General features: G+C 42.6%; 1 protein-coding gene across 1 annotated transcript; it reads left to right on the top strand.

Annotated features, from left to right (window-relative positions):
• Window positions 1-318: 318 nt before the first annotated feature.
• Window positions 319-16909, top strand: SLC35A1 (solute carrier family 35 member A1). Its single transcript, XM_030944574.1, has 8 exons — window positions 319-586; window positions 3733-3910; window positions 9070-9229; window positions 9588-9740; window positions 10995-11061; window positions 14371-14547; window positions 14947-15081; window positions 16384-16909. Exons 1-8 carry the CDS (start codon window positions 358-360, stop codon window positions 16512-16514), a joined length of 1230 nt encoding a protein of 409 aa, XP_030800434.1. The 5' UTR covers window positions 319-357; the 3' UTR covers window positions 16515-16909.
• The last annotated feature ends 386 nt before the right edge of the window (window positions 16910-17295 follow it).

Here is a 17295-nt window from a genome sequence, read left to right as displayed (position 1 = left end):
CTGCATCTCTTTTCTTTATTTTTTTTTTTTGTCCAGAGAAAAATACCCTGTCACTTCTTTATTATTGCTGTGATCTCTCTGTATTATCATAATTTGCTTTGAGGCTTTTATGTTACAGTTCTTACCAACAAACTGGTATTTCAAGAATCCAGAAATACATTTTGTTTAAAAATAAACCGATGATTGAAATTTCATTTTATCCTGCTTTGTTATTTTCCATTGGAGAAGGTACTGCACTGCTGTAAAATACTGGGGAATGCAACTGTAACCTCCATCTCGGTTTTTCTCGCGGCAGAAACGTGTCGGTGGCTACGAGTTTGCCCCTGGCAATGAGAAATACGCGTGTGAGATTCCTGGATGTTTGGTGCCAGTGAAACAGCTCCGAAACGCGGCCGGGTGGAGCAGGATGCTCTCCAGGATATCCAGGCGGGACCGAGCTCGACTCGATGGTTCGGCGCGGCCGGCGGGGCGCTCTGGGCGGCCACGCCGCACTCTATGGTGCGATGGGAGGAGCGGCGGGGCACGGCGGGCGGCCCCGGCCCGGCGGTCCTGAAGCCTTCGGCGAGCACCATGTCGCCTCCGAAAGGTAAGGCCGGCGGTGCGGGGCGCGCGGCGGGTCCCGCGGTTCCTGGTGGGCGGCACGGCCGGAGAACGGGGACAATTTCCACCCCCTTTCCCAAGAGGAAACGCGACCCGCGCGCAGACTCCCCCTGCCTCCCCCGTGCCAGAGGGAGTGGAACTGTCCTCCCCGCTGGGGACTGTGGCACCGGGCGCCACCACCGCGGGAGCGAAGGGGGGGAAGGGGCTCCGCGGGGCCTCGGGGTCGCGCTGGGGAGGGGCTCTCCCCGCCTGCTTTCCCGCCCTCCCGCTCTCTTCCCGCCGCCCGGGAGCTTCTCCTCGCGGTGTGCCACCGCTGCATTCCCGGCGTGTGGGGGGCGGGTGCTCCCGGTACGGGGCTTCCCGGGTCTCCGGAACGCCTCCACCTTTAGGGTCCGCCACAGTCGCGTCTCCCCCTCCACCAGATCCCCTCTGGGAGCGTCTGACCGTGTCGCGGCGTCTTTGGGGCTTATCCCGGGGCGCAGGCGGTCAGTGCTCAGGGACATTCCCTGCGCCCACCCTGTGGGCACCGCAGGTGTCCCTGGAAACGCCGCCGCACCCAGGTGCATATTGGAGTGTGCTTACGTTGGACATAAGGAGGAATTTCTTCACAGAAGGCATGATTAGTTGCTGGAATGGACTGCCCAGGAAGGTGGTGGAGTCACGATCCCTGGAGATGTTTAAGGAAAGACTGGATGTGGCACTTCGGGGTATAGTGTAGTTCACTTGGCGGTGTTCGGTCATAGGTCAGACTCGATGACACCAGAGGTCTTCCCCAACCTAATTGATTCCCTGATTCTCAGGGATTCTGTGTACAACGAGGCCAGAGCCCACACGGTCCCGAAGCCAGAACCTCGGGCAAGCCAGGAGGGCTTAAATCCACCAGGACGGCTCTGCCTGCCCCTCTTCCAGCTCCCCCATGGAGGGCCTTGCCCGGGGCTCCCCAGCTCCAGCGGTGGCTTGGCCGGGCCTGGCAGTGTGAGGGGCAGGAGGCTCCCAGCAGGGTGTGCCGGGCACCTGCCACCCCAAATTAGCGGGCAGGCAGCGGGCTGTGCTCCCATGCCAGGCTTGGCCCGGGGCTGTGTTCCAGGAGCCCTGGCAGAGCCCTGAGATCAGCCGTGGAGATGTGTGGGAGGCTCGCACTTTTATCCTGAGGCTTTTGCCTGTCTGGTCCCTTTTTGCCAGAAATAATTTCATCCAGGTGGGATTTACTGGGAAAAAAACCAAAAGCTTCTTCCAGCTTTTCTTTTCTTTAGGCAGGTGTAAGTTCAGATTTATCCAGCAGAAGTTATGGGCACCCCAGCTATGCTTTCTTCTGCTCCCCTCACTGCAGTGGTACTGATGCAGACATGGGAGCCAGCCGAAGAAATGTCCAGGCCAAAAAGAATTACAAATACCTTTCTACATAATGCTGGAACTATCTAGTCTAGATACTAGATTTGTTATGTCTTGCTGCCTTTGGCTTACCCAAGTTTCCAAACCATTGCCAAACTGGGGCCTATTTTTTTAAGAGTAGCTACTAGAGTCAAGGATTAAGTTTAGTTTTGTTTGGTGGTGCATAGACTTAAAATCTTCGTGTGTCAAATCACAGCATTAATATCATTTCTGTCAGCACTGAAATGTCATTTGAAGATAAGTTTTTGTAAAACCAGATGGGGTTAGTTATATTTCCTGGTTGTTATTCCCTTGTATTTCCTCCCCACAATCCAAATTTAATTTAAAAATGGGTTACAGTTTGTAAGTCTCTTCTAAGCATTGTTAGTCCAAAAACTAATTGCCTCTACCTTTGAAAAGTGGTTACTGATGTGGGCAAGATTTTTATCTATGAGGAAGTAGCTAATTTAAATGATTGCAGTGGCAGGAGGTATTAACTGTACCTTGCAGAAATGTTATGCAATTGAAGATACCTCTGGTTTGAAAGTAAAATGAACCAAAGCATTGGTCGCACTGGATTCAGCAACTCATTCCTTTATTAAATGAACAAAGTTATTACAAAACTACTTATGCTGTATCTCAATCCCTAATCAGCAGAGGAATACAAACTTACACCATTTAAAACACATTTCTTTAGCATATTTAGAACATGACAGTGGCCCCAAAGGTGCTGCTGAATGACCAATACCCACCAGAGAGATGCCAAACATAACAATCTGCCAGTGTGAAAAAGGATTTTGTAGAAGCCACACATTTGCTGATGTCTCGTGGTGGGCTTTGCCTTTGTGCAGAGAAATCCCATTTGGAGTTGTGTGCTGTTCTCCTATCTGGTTCAGATGCAGGCTCAGCATTCCCTGACCTGGCAATGCACTGGAGTGGCCTGATGGAGCTCTCAGGCCTTGGAGGAGTGCAGATGGATGAAAAACTGCCTTCTTCCAGGGGACCTTGGACAGGCTAACGCCAAAATTTTGCAGGATAGTAGTTAGTCCGGGCCAAAATTGTTACAGGTATTGATGCTGTTGTAGGAATATATCAGTGGGGAGGACAGAGGGGATAACACAAATGATACACAGTCCTTGTGTGATTTAATTTTCTTCAAGAGCCTTAACCTTAGACCTTTCCACAGGGATTTTTTCAAGGAAGTCCTTTGTGTGAAGTCCCATCACCATTCAGAGCAAAATCTTCTTTTACTAACTTAAGTGGAAAATAGGGCTGACAGAAATGCTGCCTTTTTTTTAAAGATTTGCTAGATTTCTTTGCTTATATTGAACTTTTCCTCTCTTTTTGCTTTTGCTAGTCTGCCAATGCTCTTTGTGTCAGAGTTCAGTGTATTACACAAAGACGATCAGCTGCCATTTCAGAGCGAGTGCCTACTGTCAGCTAGAGAGCAGGAAAGCACTGAAAGACTTTTTGATTGTTATTAGATAAATGTTAATGTATGATTAGTTTTTTCTAGAATGAAGGATGATTACAAGGGCAAGAGAGCATCTAATTTTCAAACACTTGGGGGTCCTGTACAAGCTTCTTTGAGAAGGCTGTAAAATTCAACCAAAATTTTTTAATGGAAAGTGTTTCCTAACATTGTAATTATTGTCTGCTGACACAGTGGTGTTTGATACACCCCTCCAGCTAGAGAACACACTGTTTCAGTTCTTAAATTAAAATGGGGGTCACACTGAGGCTCTCTCTGTTTTGTTTCAGAAAATGTCAGCTTGCTGTTCAAGCTGTACTGCCTCACGGTGATGACCCTGGTTGCTGCCACGTACACAGTGGCACTGCGGTACACCAGGACAGTGGAGACAGAGCTCTACTTTTCAACAACAGCTGTGTGTGTCACTGAAGTTATCAAGCTGTTCCTGAGCCTGGGCATCCTGGCTAAGTAAGTGTGGGAGTGCTGATCACTGTTTTGAAAACCAGTCCTTGCTTCTAACCTCAGATTCTCGGGTCCTGAATGCAGGTATGTTTGAGAATGTGGCTGGATAATGGTGCTGTGGAAGGGTAATTTAGAGCAGGTTAGAGCTTGTGAGTCCTCATCAACTGAAACTGCTTTGTATACAGCACAATATTCAGGTGTATCCTTTCTACATATTTTCTATTTTTGGAATCAGTTCAGAGTGTCAGCATGGATTATCCATGATGTTTTGGTCTTTAAGATGATGATGATATAGATAAAAGTCGGACTTTGATCATCTGCTGTGAGCCATCATCTGATGAGTTACATAAAATTCTAACATTCCTACTAATAAATTTTCCCAAACAATGTTACAGACAGACATTTTGCTGTCTCTAATAATCTGCAAGCCAATACTGAAAGACTGTGGTCAAAAAATAGTAGTTTCTGTAATCCCAGACTGCTGCTAAGAACTAGAACTTTAGTCCATGCATGAGCATCTCAAGTAGGGAGGCAATCAGTCTGCTGCCTTTTCTCCTTTTCAGCATCCTAGGAAGAATCTTTATATTCAAGGAATATAAAGATTTTTTCTATATTTTCTGTTTTCTTTTATTTTTTCTATTTTCCAAAGCCCAGTTCTTGCTGCTGTGGTAGAATTTGTTCTTTTAGGATCTCTGTCTCTCTTTGTGGCTTGTGGTACATCAGAAGGCTGGCTGTTATGTGCTCATGGAGTCACACGATGTACTTCAGATTTTCATCAGCTCTTTTCCTCTTAACACACAAATGGCATTTTACTTGCTTTAGAAGTGAGGCGATATTTGAATTTGGTGAGGTAACTGTGACAAACTGCTTTTTTTCTTTAACCTTTCATTAAATGGAATGTGTTAGGGAAGGCAGATGCGTCCAGTGGGGAATGTCTGTTTTTCTTTACATGCACCCTGGACTTCTCTGTCAGCACAAAATGCTGGCAGAAATGACTCTGCTGACACGTGATTCTGCTGTGGTTCTCACTGTTTTAACCAATGAAGATCCCACTTCCTCTCTGGAGACTGTAGCAGCCCATGCTTCCCAATGGTGAGGGTAGAGGGCTACTTCTGGGTAGCCTCACCTGTGTGGGTAATTTGTTGAATCTTGTGCACCTGAGACTCAGGCTGTTTATAGTACACCTAGTGCAGCAGGGTAAGCAATTCCTTTTGTTAAGGATCGGTAATATTTTGTTCATTAAATGTACGAATGGTCTTTTTTACTTGAAATAATTAAAAACTAAATTACTTTTAACTCAGAAAGAAGTCTTAGCATGTTGATGTTTTTAGAACAGCCCAGCACAGCAAAAAGTGTGTGTAGCCCATTATTTTCCCTTTGTCAGCAGAGGCTGTGTAGAATGGAAGTGTAGCCAAGGGGGCAAGCATGGGCTGAGCTTTTCTTAGCTGGTGGCAGTAACTTATGGAGCTTGTTGTTTTGTGTTGACAGGTATGATGAATAATCTTTCCTCTTTCATTTTGCTTTTCATAACTCTACAGATCTGTGTTTTCATCACTGATTTATTTTCTAAGCCGGCAGCCCTAGTTTACTTTTTCTGGGATCATCATAGTACCCATCCTTAGAGCATTTCCAGTATTGTTACCTCCCTTTTGAAACAGGATCCAGAGCTACATGCTGTATTCAGGATGTGAACATGCCATGGCAGAGAGTAAAGGTGTTTTCTCTCTTGGCCTCAGTTCCTTTCCTAAGGATTCTGCTCATTTCTTTGAAGCTGATGCCATCCTTGAGCCCTCCAAGAACTACTTGCCCTCCAAGTGCCCTCCAAGAACTACTTGCATTTTTTTGCCAGGTCTCCATAACTAGATGAGAGAGAGTTGCTGTAATATAGGGGTGGCCATTTCTTATGGTTCTTTTTTATTTATTGACACCTGAGCCTTATTTACCAGTTAAAATGGTAAGAGTGAGATTCACTGAGCTCTTTGGAGGTTATAAGGTCTATTTTGATCTGGTCAGCTGGTGGGGTTTTTTTTCTCCATAGCTGAGGAAGAGATGGGCACCAGCAGACATTATTCATCAGGCCAAGCTCACCTCTCCTTGGTAAAGTGTCTGGCATACTGGTGGGTCCAAAAGTTGCCAGCTTTCTGGTAACCTCCCCTTTCAGATCACTTATGAATGTGCTGAACAGCATCAATTCCAGCACAGCTTCTTTCTCTTTCTCCTTTACAGCTTCCTTCAGTTTTAAATCCTAACCAATTTGTCTTACCCAAGGTAAGATGCCTTTGTTCAGTAACCAGTCCTGTTTTTTTACTGTACAGCAGCATACATTTGTGTGGGTGCCTTTGCTTTTTGAAAGAGGTAGCATTGGTAACTGCAGTATACAGGATACTAGAGTACAACTCTCCGGCTGTTCCAGCTGCCAGATTTGTTTTCTTACACATTATTACATGATGCCTTCACTGTTTACTCTTAAGGCATCTCCTGGAGGGCATATTGAATGGATGAATGCCAAAGAATTGTCTTTCAAAAGAGAAGCTTATGATAGTTTAAGCTGTGCTAACTGTTAACTGAAGTATACTCTCCATTTCTCATGCTTATTTAAAGTCCTGTTCACCATCTGGTAATAGTACTTGCTACATTCTTAGCTGGTACATAACTACTTAGTCATGGATGAAGAAAAGCAGAGCTGTTTTGCAAACTCTAGTTTTAACTTCTTTAACTTCTTTAACTTTTCTAACAAATGTGTTTTTCTGTTGCATAACTGATAGTTATTAGTATCTCTCACCTCTTCATACTTAAAAATTGGCTTTCTCAATGGGGTAATGAATTTATGAAAGGGGAAATGGCTTTGAAGTGGAAGAAAATAGGTATTAGGAATAAATCCTTTAGTTTGAGGGTGGTAAATCTCTGAGACAGGCTGCTCAGAGATGTGGTGGATGCCCCAACCCTGTGGATGTTCAAGACCAGGCTGGATGGGGCTTGGAGCAAACTGGTCTGGTGGAAATTGTCCCTGCCCATGGCAGGGAGGTTAAAACGAGATGGTCTTAGGGTCTCTTCAAACCTGAACCATTCTACAAAGAAAATTGATCATGTTTTAAAATTCAAACCTAGATCAACATCAAGAAAGCTGAATTTAAGCTACATAATTGTTTCTTTTCTAATTTGATCTTGCAGTGTACTTCTTTGGGCACCTAATTTTACATTATCAGCTGTACATGGAGGTTTGCTTCAAGTTGTTTTTTGGTCATGTACTGAATTCAACCTACAGTTAGAGATTGCTGGTAGGTGCATGCTTCAGAAAGCACATCTACTGCACAGATGAACTATTAGATAGTTTATCTTCTTGTTTTCAAAAACTAAAGGGAAGGTGGTGATTATTAGACACGTGTTATTCTTCATTGCTGACATTTTGTTCTTGAAGTCAAAGTAGACAGAAGTTACTATTGCTGCTGTGACTTTAAAAATGTGATCAACAAATTCACTGAGCATGGTCTGGAACAAAAGCAGTTTAAATATTATTTTACATATTATTTAAAAATATTTAAAATATTATTTTGTAGTTTAAATATTATTTTCTTGTTTGACAGCCCACCTTAGTATCAATGAAGAGAAGAAGTTATTCCTGCGTGGTTTTTTTTTTTACTTCTTATTTTTATAGAGCAGAACCATGTCTGTGCTAAATATATTTTATTTTCAGTTAGACATTTGAGATAGAAGCACTTTAGTCCAGCTGTACTTGGGAATTACCCAATTTCCTTGTACATTTTATCTCCCAATCCTAGCCAATGTAATAAATACATTCAGAAATGGAACAAACAAAAAAAATCTGCCCATGATATCAATGACTCCGAACATTTTATACAGTTCTGTATCTAATGCAATTAACCATGGTGAGCTGTAGCATGAACTCTTCCCCTTTCTTGTATTGCAGACTTCACTTTAACTGCTATTTGTCCATGGATTTCCTTGTCACGGTTATTCCCTGTGGACAGACATGTCTGGTTTTTTGTGTGTGCTTTCTGTTACGGAAAAGTACAAAAAGAATCCCTTGCAGCTGCCTCTGCCTAACAACTGCTCTCCCTACGGGGGAAAATAAAAGAGGAAAAGGAAGTCAATGCTTGGTGCAAGTAGGGAGGAAGGCAAGGAAGGAGAGAAATTTGGGTGGAAGGATCATGAGAGGGTAAAGCCTGTAAATCTTCAGAGAGGAAAAGTTGAACAACTGGAGTACAGAGTCAGTGGTTGATCACGAAAAGAAAATATGCTGAAACAAGGTGGTTAAAGCTATTTATTCATACAAGTGTGTAATAGAATCACAAGGAGAATTAAATTTAAGAGGAGTACAACTTACAAGTTGAAAGGCTGGGAGGCGGCAGGAATGATTTTGGATGTTGGTATTTGTCAGTGGTAAGCGAGAGAAGATTGGAAAGGGGGGCCGTGGGAGAACCGGGAAGAGGACTGGAGCAGCAGCAACAAGTAAGCAGCAAATGTCAGATTGATGTACAAGTGATGAGGGAGTACCAGTAATACAGAGGGCAGCTGTGAAAAGCTGAGTAGCAAACTGCAAAAGCAGCCACCAGCAAAGCTTTCTTCCCCATTGCCTGCTCTGTCACACACTGTAATTACTTAAAGGAGAGGTGTGAAAGGCAAAGACAGGGACAGGTGACAGGGAGCCCCCACACGCCCACCAGCCCTCTTCATGTGTGTGCTGCTGCTGGTCCAGCCTCTCCCACAGCACAAGTGAGACTGGGAGCCCATGGCTGACTGAGGAATGAGAAGTGTGCAAGGGTACAATCCTTTTTTGACTGTACTGTGAGGCCTAGTTTAAAGAGGATCTGGAAAATCATGGGCATTTGACATCACACACAAACATTAAAAGGGGAGATGTGAACAACAGCCTTCTGTTCCATTGCCTATATTGACACGCTGTTACATATTAATGCATCTAACTTCCTGATTCCAGAATGTTTCTCTTGCCTTCAGGGCTTTCTACTTGTTGAAAACCTCACTTGTTTTTTGCCAGTTAATCTTTTTTTTCTTTTATGAACAGAAAGTACAACTGATCATGGAAGATGAATTTTCAGCCCTCCCAAGGGATGCATTGATTTGATTTCTGTTTTAAAATACCAGTTTAGGAATGCCCTCCTTTATGCTAATATTTTATTTTGCAGAGAAGCTGGAAGTCTGACAAGATTAATAACATCTTTAAAAGAAAATGTATTCGGAAGTCCTAAAGAATTGCTAAAATTAAGTGTTCCATCTGTGGTGTACGCTCTCCAAAACAATATGGCATTCGTGGCTCTTAGCAACTTGGATGCTGCAGTCTACCAGGTAATACAGGTTTCTGCCAGTAACAGACCTGGAAATGTATTTCTCTTTCCTGGTTCATTAGGCACATGTGTCAGGTATCTGCCTGGCATGCAGCAGTCTCTTCAGCCTCAGTGTTAAAAGTGAAACTGTGCTTTGTTCTGTTCAGAGCATACACTGCTGCAGAGCTCTGGCTTTCTGAGCCAAGCCGCTCACTGCTAGAGTCACTTCAAATTCACATTGTTGTAGTTGGAGATGGATATGTAGGAAATCAATGAATATAAAAATCTGTCATTCTGTAGCTAAATTTTCTATTTTATTTTCTTGTTTTGGAGGAGTTTATAAAACCGTGTCCTCTACACTACATTCCCATCTTTTGTAGGTGACATACCAGTTGAAGATCCCTTGCACAGCTTTATGTACAGTCCTGATGCTGAGCCGTACCCTCAGTAAGTTGCAGTGGTTCTCTGTCTTCATGCTGTGTGGTGGTGTTACCCTTGTTCAGTGGGAGCCTGCTCAGGCTACAAAAGTACAGGTAAGAGTTAAAATTTTCCCTCTTCAGATAAAGAATAAATGGTCCTTGATCCTTGGCTTTCACCTTTACTGTGTACCAGTTCAGGCAGGCTTCTGGTATTGCTCTGGTCTCACTTTTTTGGAAATGCAACAGATTGCTACAATTAGTATAAATTACCACAGCCATCATAATCAAATGCACCATCCTAGGAGCGTCTGAGTAATATATTGTTTCCAGCAGTTGGCCTTGGTAACATTGTAATTGTTGGAACAGAGAACTTGGAATCAAAGTAGTGCAAGGAATTAGGAGCAAAACTCCAGTGCAATGTGGGTATGTCATTTAAACACACCCTTCAGAGGCGCTGACCTAATACTGTTGTAGGGAGAAACCAGTGTCTTCTGTTTCTTAAGTCATACTTGCTGCTGAGCTGCATTAGTGGGAAAGGTAGGTCATGCCTCTGGGAATACTGGCCACAGCCAAGTGGACAGGGCCTCTGAGCACTGTGAGAGCGCCCGCAGAAAGGGAAACACCACCCAGCTACACTGAGCTGACCTGAGGGCCAGCCCTAGATCAGCAAGGGCATGTGGTGCTGCAGTGAAATGCTAATAATTTTGCTCTACTTAATGAAGTAGCTCTGTGCCCTTGTTTTGGCTGGGAGAGAATTAAATTCCTTCCAGGTAGCTGGTTCAGTGCTGTGTTTTGGATTTAGTATGAGAACAATGTTGGTAACACTGGTGTTTAAATTGTGGCTCAGTAGTGCTTAACCATGAGTCCAGGGCTTTTTAGTGTCTCCTGCTCTGCTAGTGAGGAGGGGCGCAAGAAACCAGGAGGTAGTGTGGCCAGAATAGCTGACCTCAACTGGCCAAAGGGATATGCCTTACCATGGAATGTTACACCCACTATGGAAAATCAGGGAATTTGGCCAGCAGGGGCTGATTGGTGCTGCAGGATGGGCTGGGCATCTGTCAGCAGGTGGTGATCAATTACTTTGTGCATCATTTCGTTTTCTTGGATTTTATATCTCTCTCTCCTTTTGTTAATACTAGAATTATTAGTAATTTTTATTTTGATTTAGTTATTAAACTGTGCTTCTGTCAACCCATAAAGTTAACCTTTTGTATTTAATTCCTCTCCCCACTGTGGGGCTTGGGGGGTTATGTGAGGAGCTGTGTGGTGCCCAGTTGCTGGCTGAATTTAAACCACAGCACTCTGAAATTGATTATTGTGAATGACTGAAATGTTATATCCTTTTTGAAATAATGGTTGATGTTGCAGGTGGAGCAGAACCCATGGCTAGGGTTTGGAGCGATTGCTGTGGCAGTGTTTTGTTCAGGATTTGCAGGTACAGTATTATTTCTGTATGTGGGCTGTCTCTAAAGGACTGGAGAACTCTCAGTGCTTGAAACTGAACATTCTACATTTGTTAACTGTCTTCCTCTAATAGTTTATTCCCTCTGCCCATAACTGTCTTCTACTTTTGGTAATTATGGCAGATTCATAACATGATTACTCCCATTGTCAAGCAAATGATAGGAGCATGTACCATTGGTTTTACACGATGCAACATAGAGGGCTGGTTTGCAATTGGAAGTGTCTTTCAAATGCTGTGAATAAGACTGTAGGGAGCAGCATAATGACTCACTCCGTGCATTTAATTAATGTACATCAATTTTATAAAGTTTACTTTGCATTGAATAGCTCCCCTTTGGTGATCACATAAAATACTTGCGTTTTTTTTACAAGGGGAACTGAGCTCCTCACTTAGTTCTGTACCAGCTCAGTCCTGAAATACACATTGCCATAGTTCTGTAGGTGGAAAATCTAACTGGGGTGTGGAGGGAGCATGAAGAAGGCAAAGAGAGTAGTAGCAGGAAGCCTGGATAAACTCAGTGAAGGATTTTTGGTTTTGTTTATTTTTGTTTTGTTCTACAACCCTCCTCTCAGCGTAGTTTTTTCTCTGGCTTCTGGAGAAGGACACCAAAACTTTGGGACAAGTGAACTGGTGCTCAGAAATAAAGAAATGCAAGTTACTTGTTAATTTGAAATTTGACTCAAGTGGGCATATTCCCCTGACTGTAAACTGGATTCTTCTCTTCCCCCTGAAAAAAAAACGTACTATCACCTACCTCTAGTACTGGAAAATCTTGCAAGAATGATCTTTTGCTGTGCATAGATGCTCATTACTCATGGAAAAACATTCTGCTGGGTAGAGGAGGAGAGTGTCATTCTTATTTGGTGTCATTTCAGTAAAATAGGCACTTTGAAGCAGAAATACTAAATAAAACTGTGTAGAGCTCAGTCAGCTTTTCCTGGAAGGTTATGAATTTCCTAATTTAAATAGGTGCTCCAAAGCTGCAAGACAAAATACAGCCTTCAGAATCTCCTAAAGCTCCTGCTTTCCCAGATAATGTGGGTCAAGAGCTGTGCTTCCAAAGACCTGCAAACTCAGAGCACTGACAGGCTGATGCAGGCAGCATGAGACACTTAGGGCTTTCTTCTCCTGCAGAAGGATTGCAGCTTGGGTTTCCTTGCTGACAGCTGAAGCTCTGGGGCAGCTGGGAGGGACTGTGTGTTTCATCCACAGAGTTCCTTGTGCCCTTGGGGCTTTACATGTTGAAAATATAAATTCTATTTAAATTGCCTTCCTGTTTTTCCTTCCTACGCTCACATGAAGCAGTTATTTTGCCGTTAGACGTCCAGTTTCTGGACTGACTATGTTTTACGGAGTGTTTCATTAGTCCAGCAAAACGAAAAAAAGGTTGTGTGTGTTTGTCACTTAGAGATGGAAAAGAAGTTTTTTCTTCAAATTGCTGATCCTGTGATAATTTCCAAGTATCTGGGGCCACAGCAATGCTTTTAAAAGCATTGGAGGGATAATTTAACGGCAAATCCTTTGCGACTTACAACATTTCTGAGGAGTAGGTTCTCCTAATCAGCCCCCATTCTTTCCTTCTTCTTGCCTAGTGGATTTGTGAAATGTATATTCACAAATCTAGAAGCATAGTTCTATTGATTTGCCTACTGTTTTCTCAGTTTATAACATTTACAAGTATGGTTCATACTCAAGCCAAATTTCTGTTATGTTCGTTACACCTCGTTGTGCTCTGTGGGTCTTCTCAGGGGGCAGAAATCTCAAGGTAATTATTCTGGGTTATTTTAAAGGCTGAAATCATTAACAGTACTAGTTTGTTGTTGTTTACATTTCAAAAATTTATATTCTTATGAGATAGTACAATATTTCCTTGGTTTTATAATTATTTGAACCCCTGGAGTATAAATCTGCCTCCTCATTTATTCACCATAAGTACTCACTGTATTCTATTAAATTATAAATTGCATTTTTCACTAATAAAAGAGCAGAAGGACCTTCCTTGAAGCCAATTTGGGGATTTTTGGTGGGAGGGGAGGGGTATGTCCCTAGGGCTTCTAACACATGGGTCTTTGTGCCACCTTTGTTGGTTCCATATTAGTTTCTCACATTGTATGAAGGATGGTGTGTGATACTAATCACCAATAAACTTCTAGTCAATAGGGGTCTCACCAGAAGGTCATGGAAGTCACTAGTAAGAGTCCTACAAACTGCTTGCTTTGTTTTGAAATGTAGAGGAAATTCCAGAGCTTGGAAGAGTCCTGATTGGGTGAGCAATGGTTAAAAAGGCAGGTGGTGAGGGCCTTGCCAAATGTCTGCCTCTTAGTCTGACAAATGCCTCCCAAGTAGAATAATGAAGAAGTATTTGGGGAGTTTCAGTAATGCAAAGCATATAAATAATGCTCTTCAGTGTGGTATCGAGAGCTGGAGCTTTAGATTAAAATGAAATCCACTTCCTCAAAACCAACCTGTATTTTCAATTAGCAGAAGGCCTCAGTTTTGATTTGCTCTTGTAATCCCCTGAAGCTGTGGTTTCAGAACAAGCTGCTCTGCCAAGTGCTCTGCCAGCACAAAGCTCCTGAGGAGTTTTCAGTTTCAGTACTGAGGTAATACAGATCCTCCCTTTCTCCCCTACCCTCTGAGAAAAATTGGACAAAAACAAATCTAAAACTAAAATCAACATAAAATTATTTTCATGGAGGCTGTGGATTGAAAAGGGGTAGGGATAGGAAAGGGTAAGGCTAAACAGGATTGAGGGAGACCTTCCCGTTGAGTCAGAGTGGATCCCCTTGCTAAACTTACCCCGACTTGACCAATGGTTTAGGCCTGAAGGTTTTAACCGCGCTTAAACGTAACAGCCCAATTGAAACAATTTAACAAAAGATTCTGAGACAACAGTAACTCCTTATAGGGCTGAGTTAGTTACAAATCTGAAGTACTTGAGAATTTAAGGGAGGAACATTCATAGTCCCTGTGCTGTAGCGTATATTCGTGGTCACACAGATGTAAAGGAATTTGTACAAGGTGGAAAATGCCCCTGGAGTTCAGTGAAGTACTCCCATGGGATGCCTTTTCATCTTCTCAGCCGGCCAGGGCTTGAGCCTTGAGGAGTGACGGCACATCCCTGGATCCATCATTGGTGTTCAGCAGCGGTCTTCCACAGACAGTGAACTTGAGAGCTTGCTGGCTTTAAGAGGTTGTCTGGTTTTAAAATGCAATAAACCATGAATCATTCTTCTCACTGAAATATTTTCGGGTTTTTGTTTGTTTTGTTTTTTTCAGGAGTTTATTTTGAAAAGGTGTTAAAGAGTTCAGATACTTCCTTGTGGGTGAGGAACATTCAGCTGTACTTATCTGGGATTGTGGTGAATTTATGTGTTGTGTACATGTCAGATGGAGCCAAAGTTCTTGAGAAAGGGTTTTTCTATGGCTACACATACTACGTCTGGTTTGTTGTCTGTAAGTACCTTGTGGTTTTTGTTATTTGACATTGTTTTTCTTCTTTAACAATGATACAACTGATTGCAGGAAGCTACAAATTCAGTATGACACACTCTTAACCATGTTTCGAAGGATTTTATTTAAAAGTAACATTTTCTTGGAAATTATTCACTTATTCAATTTAAAATTGTGCTGAAACAGCAGCCTAAATAATTGACTAGCAAGTAGATCATCTTTAAATTAGTTATATCTTATTTACAGCGTGCCATGTAAACATCCCATTCCCCTGAATGATCTGTTAAATCATTAATTAGGACAATGTAGCCCAAAGCAGAAGCACACTAGTGGAGTAAAATGCATAATTTCAAGAGTAACCTCCTGCACCTGTACTTATGGTAACACCTTATCTGCTTCCAGTTCTGGCCAGCGTGGGTGGCCTCTACACCTCGGTGGTTGTTAAGTACACAGATAACATAATGAAAGGCTTTTCTGCAGCGGCAGCCATTGTTCTCTCTACTGTGGCATCAGTCATCCTCTTTGGCCTCCAGATAAGTAAGTGCCTTTTTGCCTTTGATTTGACGGCTGTGCTTGTTTTTTGCCTGCCCAGCCTGCTTGCACGCAGCTCCTACCAAAGCCAAACCTCTCAGTTTTACTGGTTTTAGCTTCAGGTCTTCTGCAGGACTCCTGTGCACTAATGCATCATTGGTCCCTGTTATAGTGCACAAAGGTGACTGTGCAGATGACTCAGCTTTCAAAGGCATCGGTGCTTTGTTCTTTCAGAGGCATCTGCAACTTCAAACAGAAAGAACCTTTCTGGTTTAAACAGCTTTATTTTCATGCATACTTTCTGATGCAGTTTAGTGTATGATTCAGCTTTTAATCTGGGACTGCTGTTGATGGATTATTATTTCTTGTTGGGTTTAGTACAGCCAGTGCCAAATTAATTCCTCAGCTATTTCTTCAAGGGCTTTACACATCCCTAATGAGTTACACCCACTACTGCATTAACTTTTACTTTCCCCATCTGTTGTGGACACCACCATGAGAGAAAGTCAAAGAGCAGCTGGGGTTGTGACTGACTGATGTGGTGAATATCTTTGACAGGAAACAGCAGATGGCTCTGGGCTGTTCTGCAGTTTTCTCCCCAGTCAAGTCTGCGTCTGATACTGTGCCCAGCACTCCCGCTCAGTCCTTCACTGTTGAATTGTGGGTAGTTTCCTACTTTAATCCAAAGATGGTGTGGGAAAATGGTGGGAAAACTAGCTTTTTGATGTAGTATTAGTGAGACAAAACTTAAGGAAAGTTTGCGTAAGGAGAAAATAATCAGTGTTTGGCTACAAAAAAGCACCATAAAGCAAGGGATGAAAAAAATTTTAAAAACTTACTTGGGCAGTGTTTTCTTGACAGTTGACACAAATCAAACCTGGACTAATGATCTTTCTGTGAAAGCCTCATTAATAGAGTCTCTCAATAACTCTGTCTAGACATGGAAAGGCAAAAAAGGTATTATCACAGGGTGCTTTATTACATCCCCTGGCTTTTTATGATTTAAGTTTATTGTAATGTAAGCCTCTACAGCTGGCACCTGGGACTGCAGGAGATGCTTTACTCTTGCTTTTATGACCACCACCACCACATTCTTACTATGAGACCAACTGGAACTGTGTGGGGATTGTAAACACTCAAGAGATCCCAGTGACAGAGGATGAAGCGAAATGCTGTGACTTACCAAGTTTGCTGTCTTGTTTAGTTTTGGGTAACTTCAATACTGTCATTCAGATATCATAACTTACATGGCTTGCTGAAGGTTTCTTATATGAATGTTTTTATTTAAACTATTTTGTCTCCTTTCAGCTGTTACCTTCTCCCTGGGTGCTCTCCTGGTGTGCATTTCTATTTACCTCTATGGATTACCTCGGCAAGACACCACAAAAATCCAGCCCTCAGAGACTAAAACCTCTAAAGAGAGACTTGCTACTGTGTGATGTCCATAAAAATGGACAAGAGAAAAAACAGACTTTAAAAAAACTACTTTTTTTTTTTCAAAATTAGCCTTAAGCTAGTCATGAAATGGTTTAAGTGGGATAGACTAAAAGCAGAAATTATTTCTGTTTTACATGTGGAGTTTCCAGTGGCTGACACTGAGGCTACACTGCAGCTGAGGAGCTGGCTGGGTATTTTATGGCAGGTATTCTTCATTCACATCGACAATGAAGAGTCTCATTTACAAGGAAAACCCAATGAAGGAACTGATCACTCAATTGTATATAATGTATATAATGGAGGGAAATTGGTTCTTTGTGTATTTGATAAACTGTCTTGCTCTTTGAGGGCAGAAATGCCTGAAAAGCTTCATAAAAAAAACTATTAAAAAAAGCAACTACTGCCACCATTTTCTCTTAAGATACTTGGCAATTGCAGTTTGATTCATGACAGGAAGAGTTCCTCTTCTAGGCACTAAGCACGAGATGCTGCAACTCTACAGGGAATAATCTTGCTTTGAGCATCACCTACCCCAGAGTGACTAGAGGTAGGCCTTCTTGTTTGGTTTTAAAAGTCAGATGAAAGACTCTGAAGCTATGGCTTTCCTTTTACTCTTTAAGTGTTTTTTTAATATCAGCTGTAGATGGTAAAGGGATCCTCTATGCATAGTATAGGGGAAGGTTTTTACTTGTTCCTGTACCTCTGGCTTAAGTGTAAATGAAGTTTCTGTCTAGATCTTTTCTCTCTGCACCTCTCTGCATACAGATGCTTGAAAAGGGCTCC

This window comes from Camarhynchus parvulus, chromosome 3 (genome assembly GCF_901933205.1).
Source record: "Camarhynchus parvulus chromosome 3, STF_HiC, whole genome shotgun sequence".
NCBI classification, from domain to species: Eukaryota; Metazoa; Chordata; class Aves; order Passeriformes; family Thraupidae; genus Camarhynchus; species Camarhynchus parvulus.
This window is presented reverse-complemented; position numbering and strand designations above follow the sequence as displayed.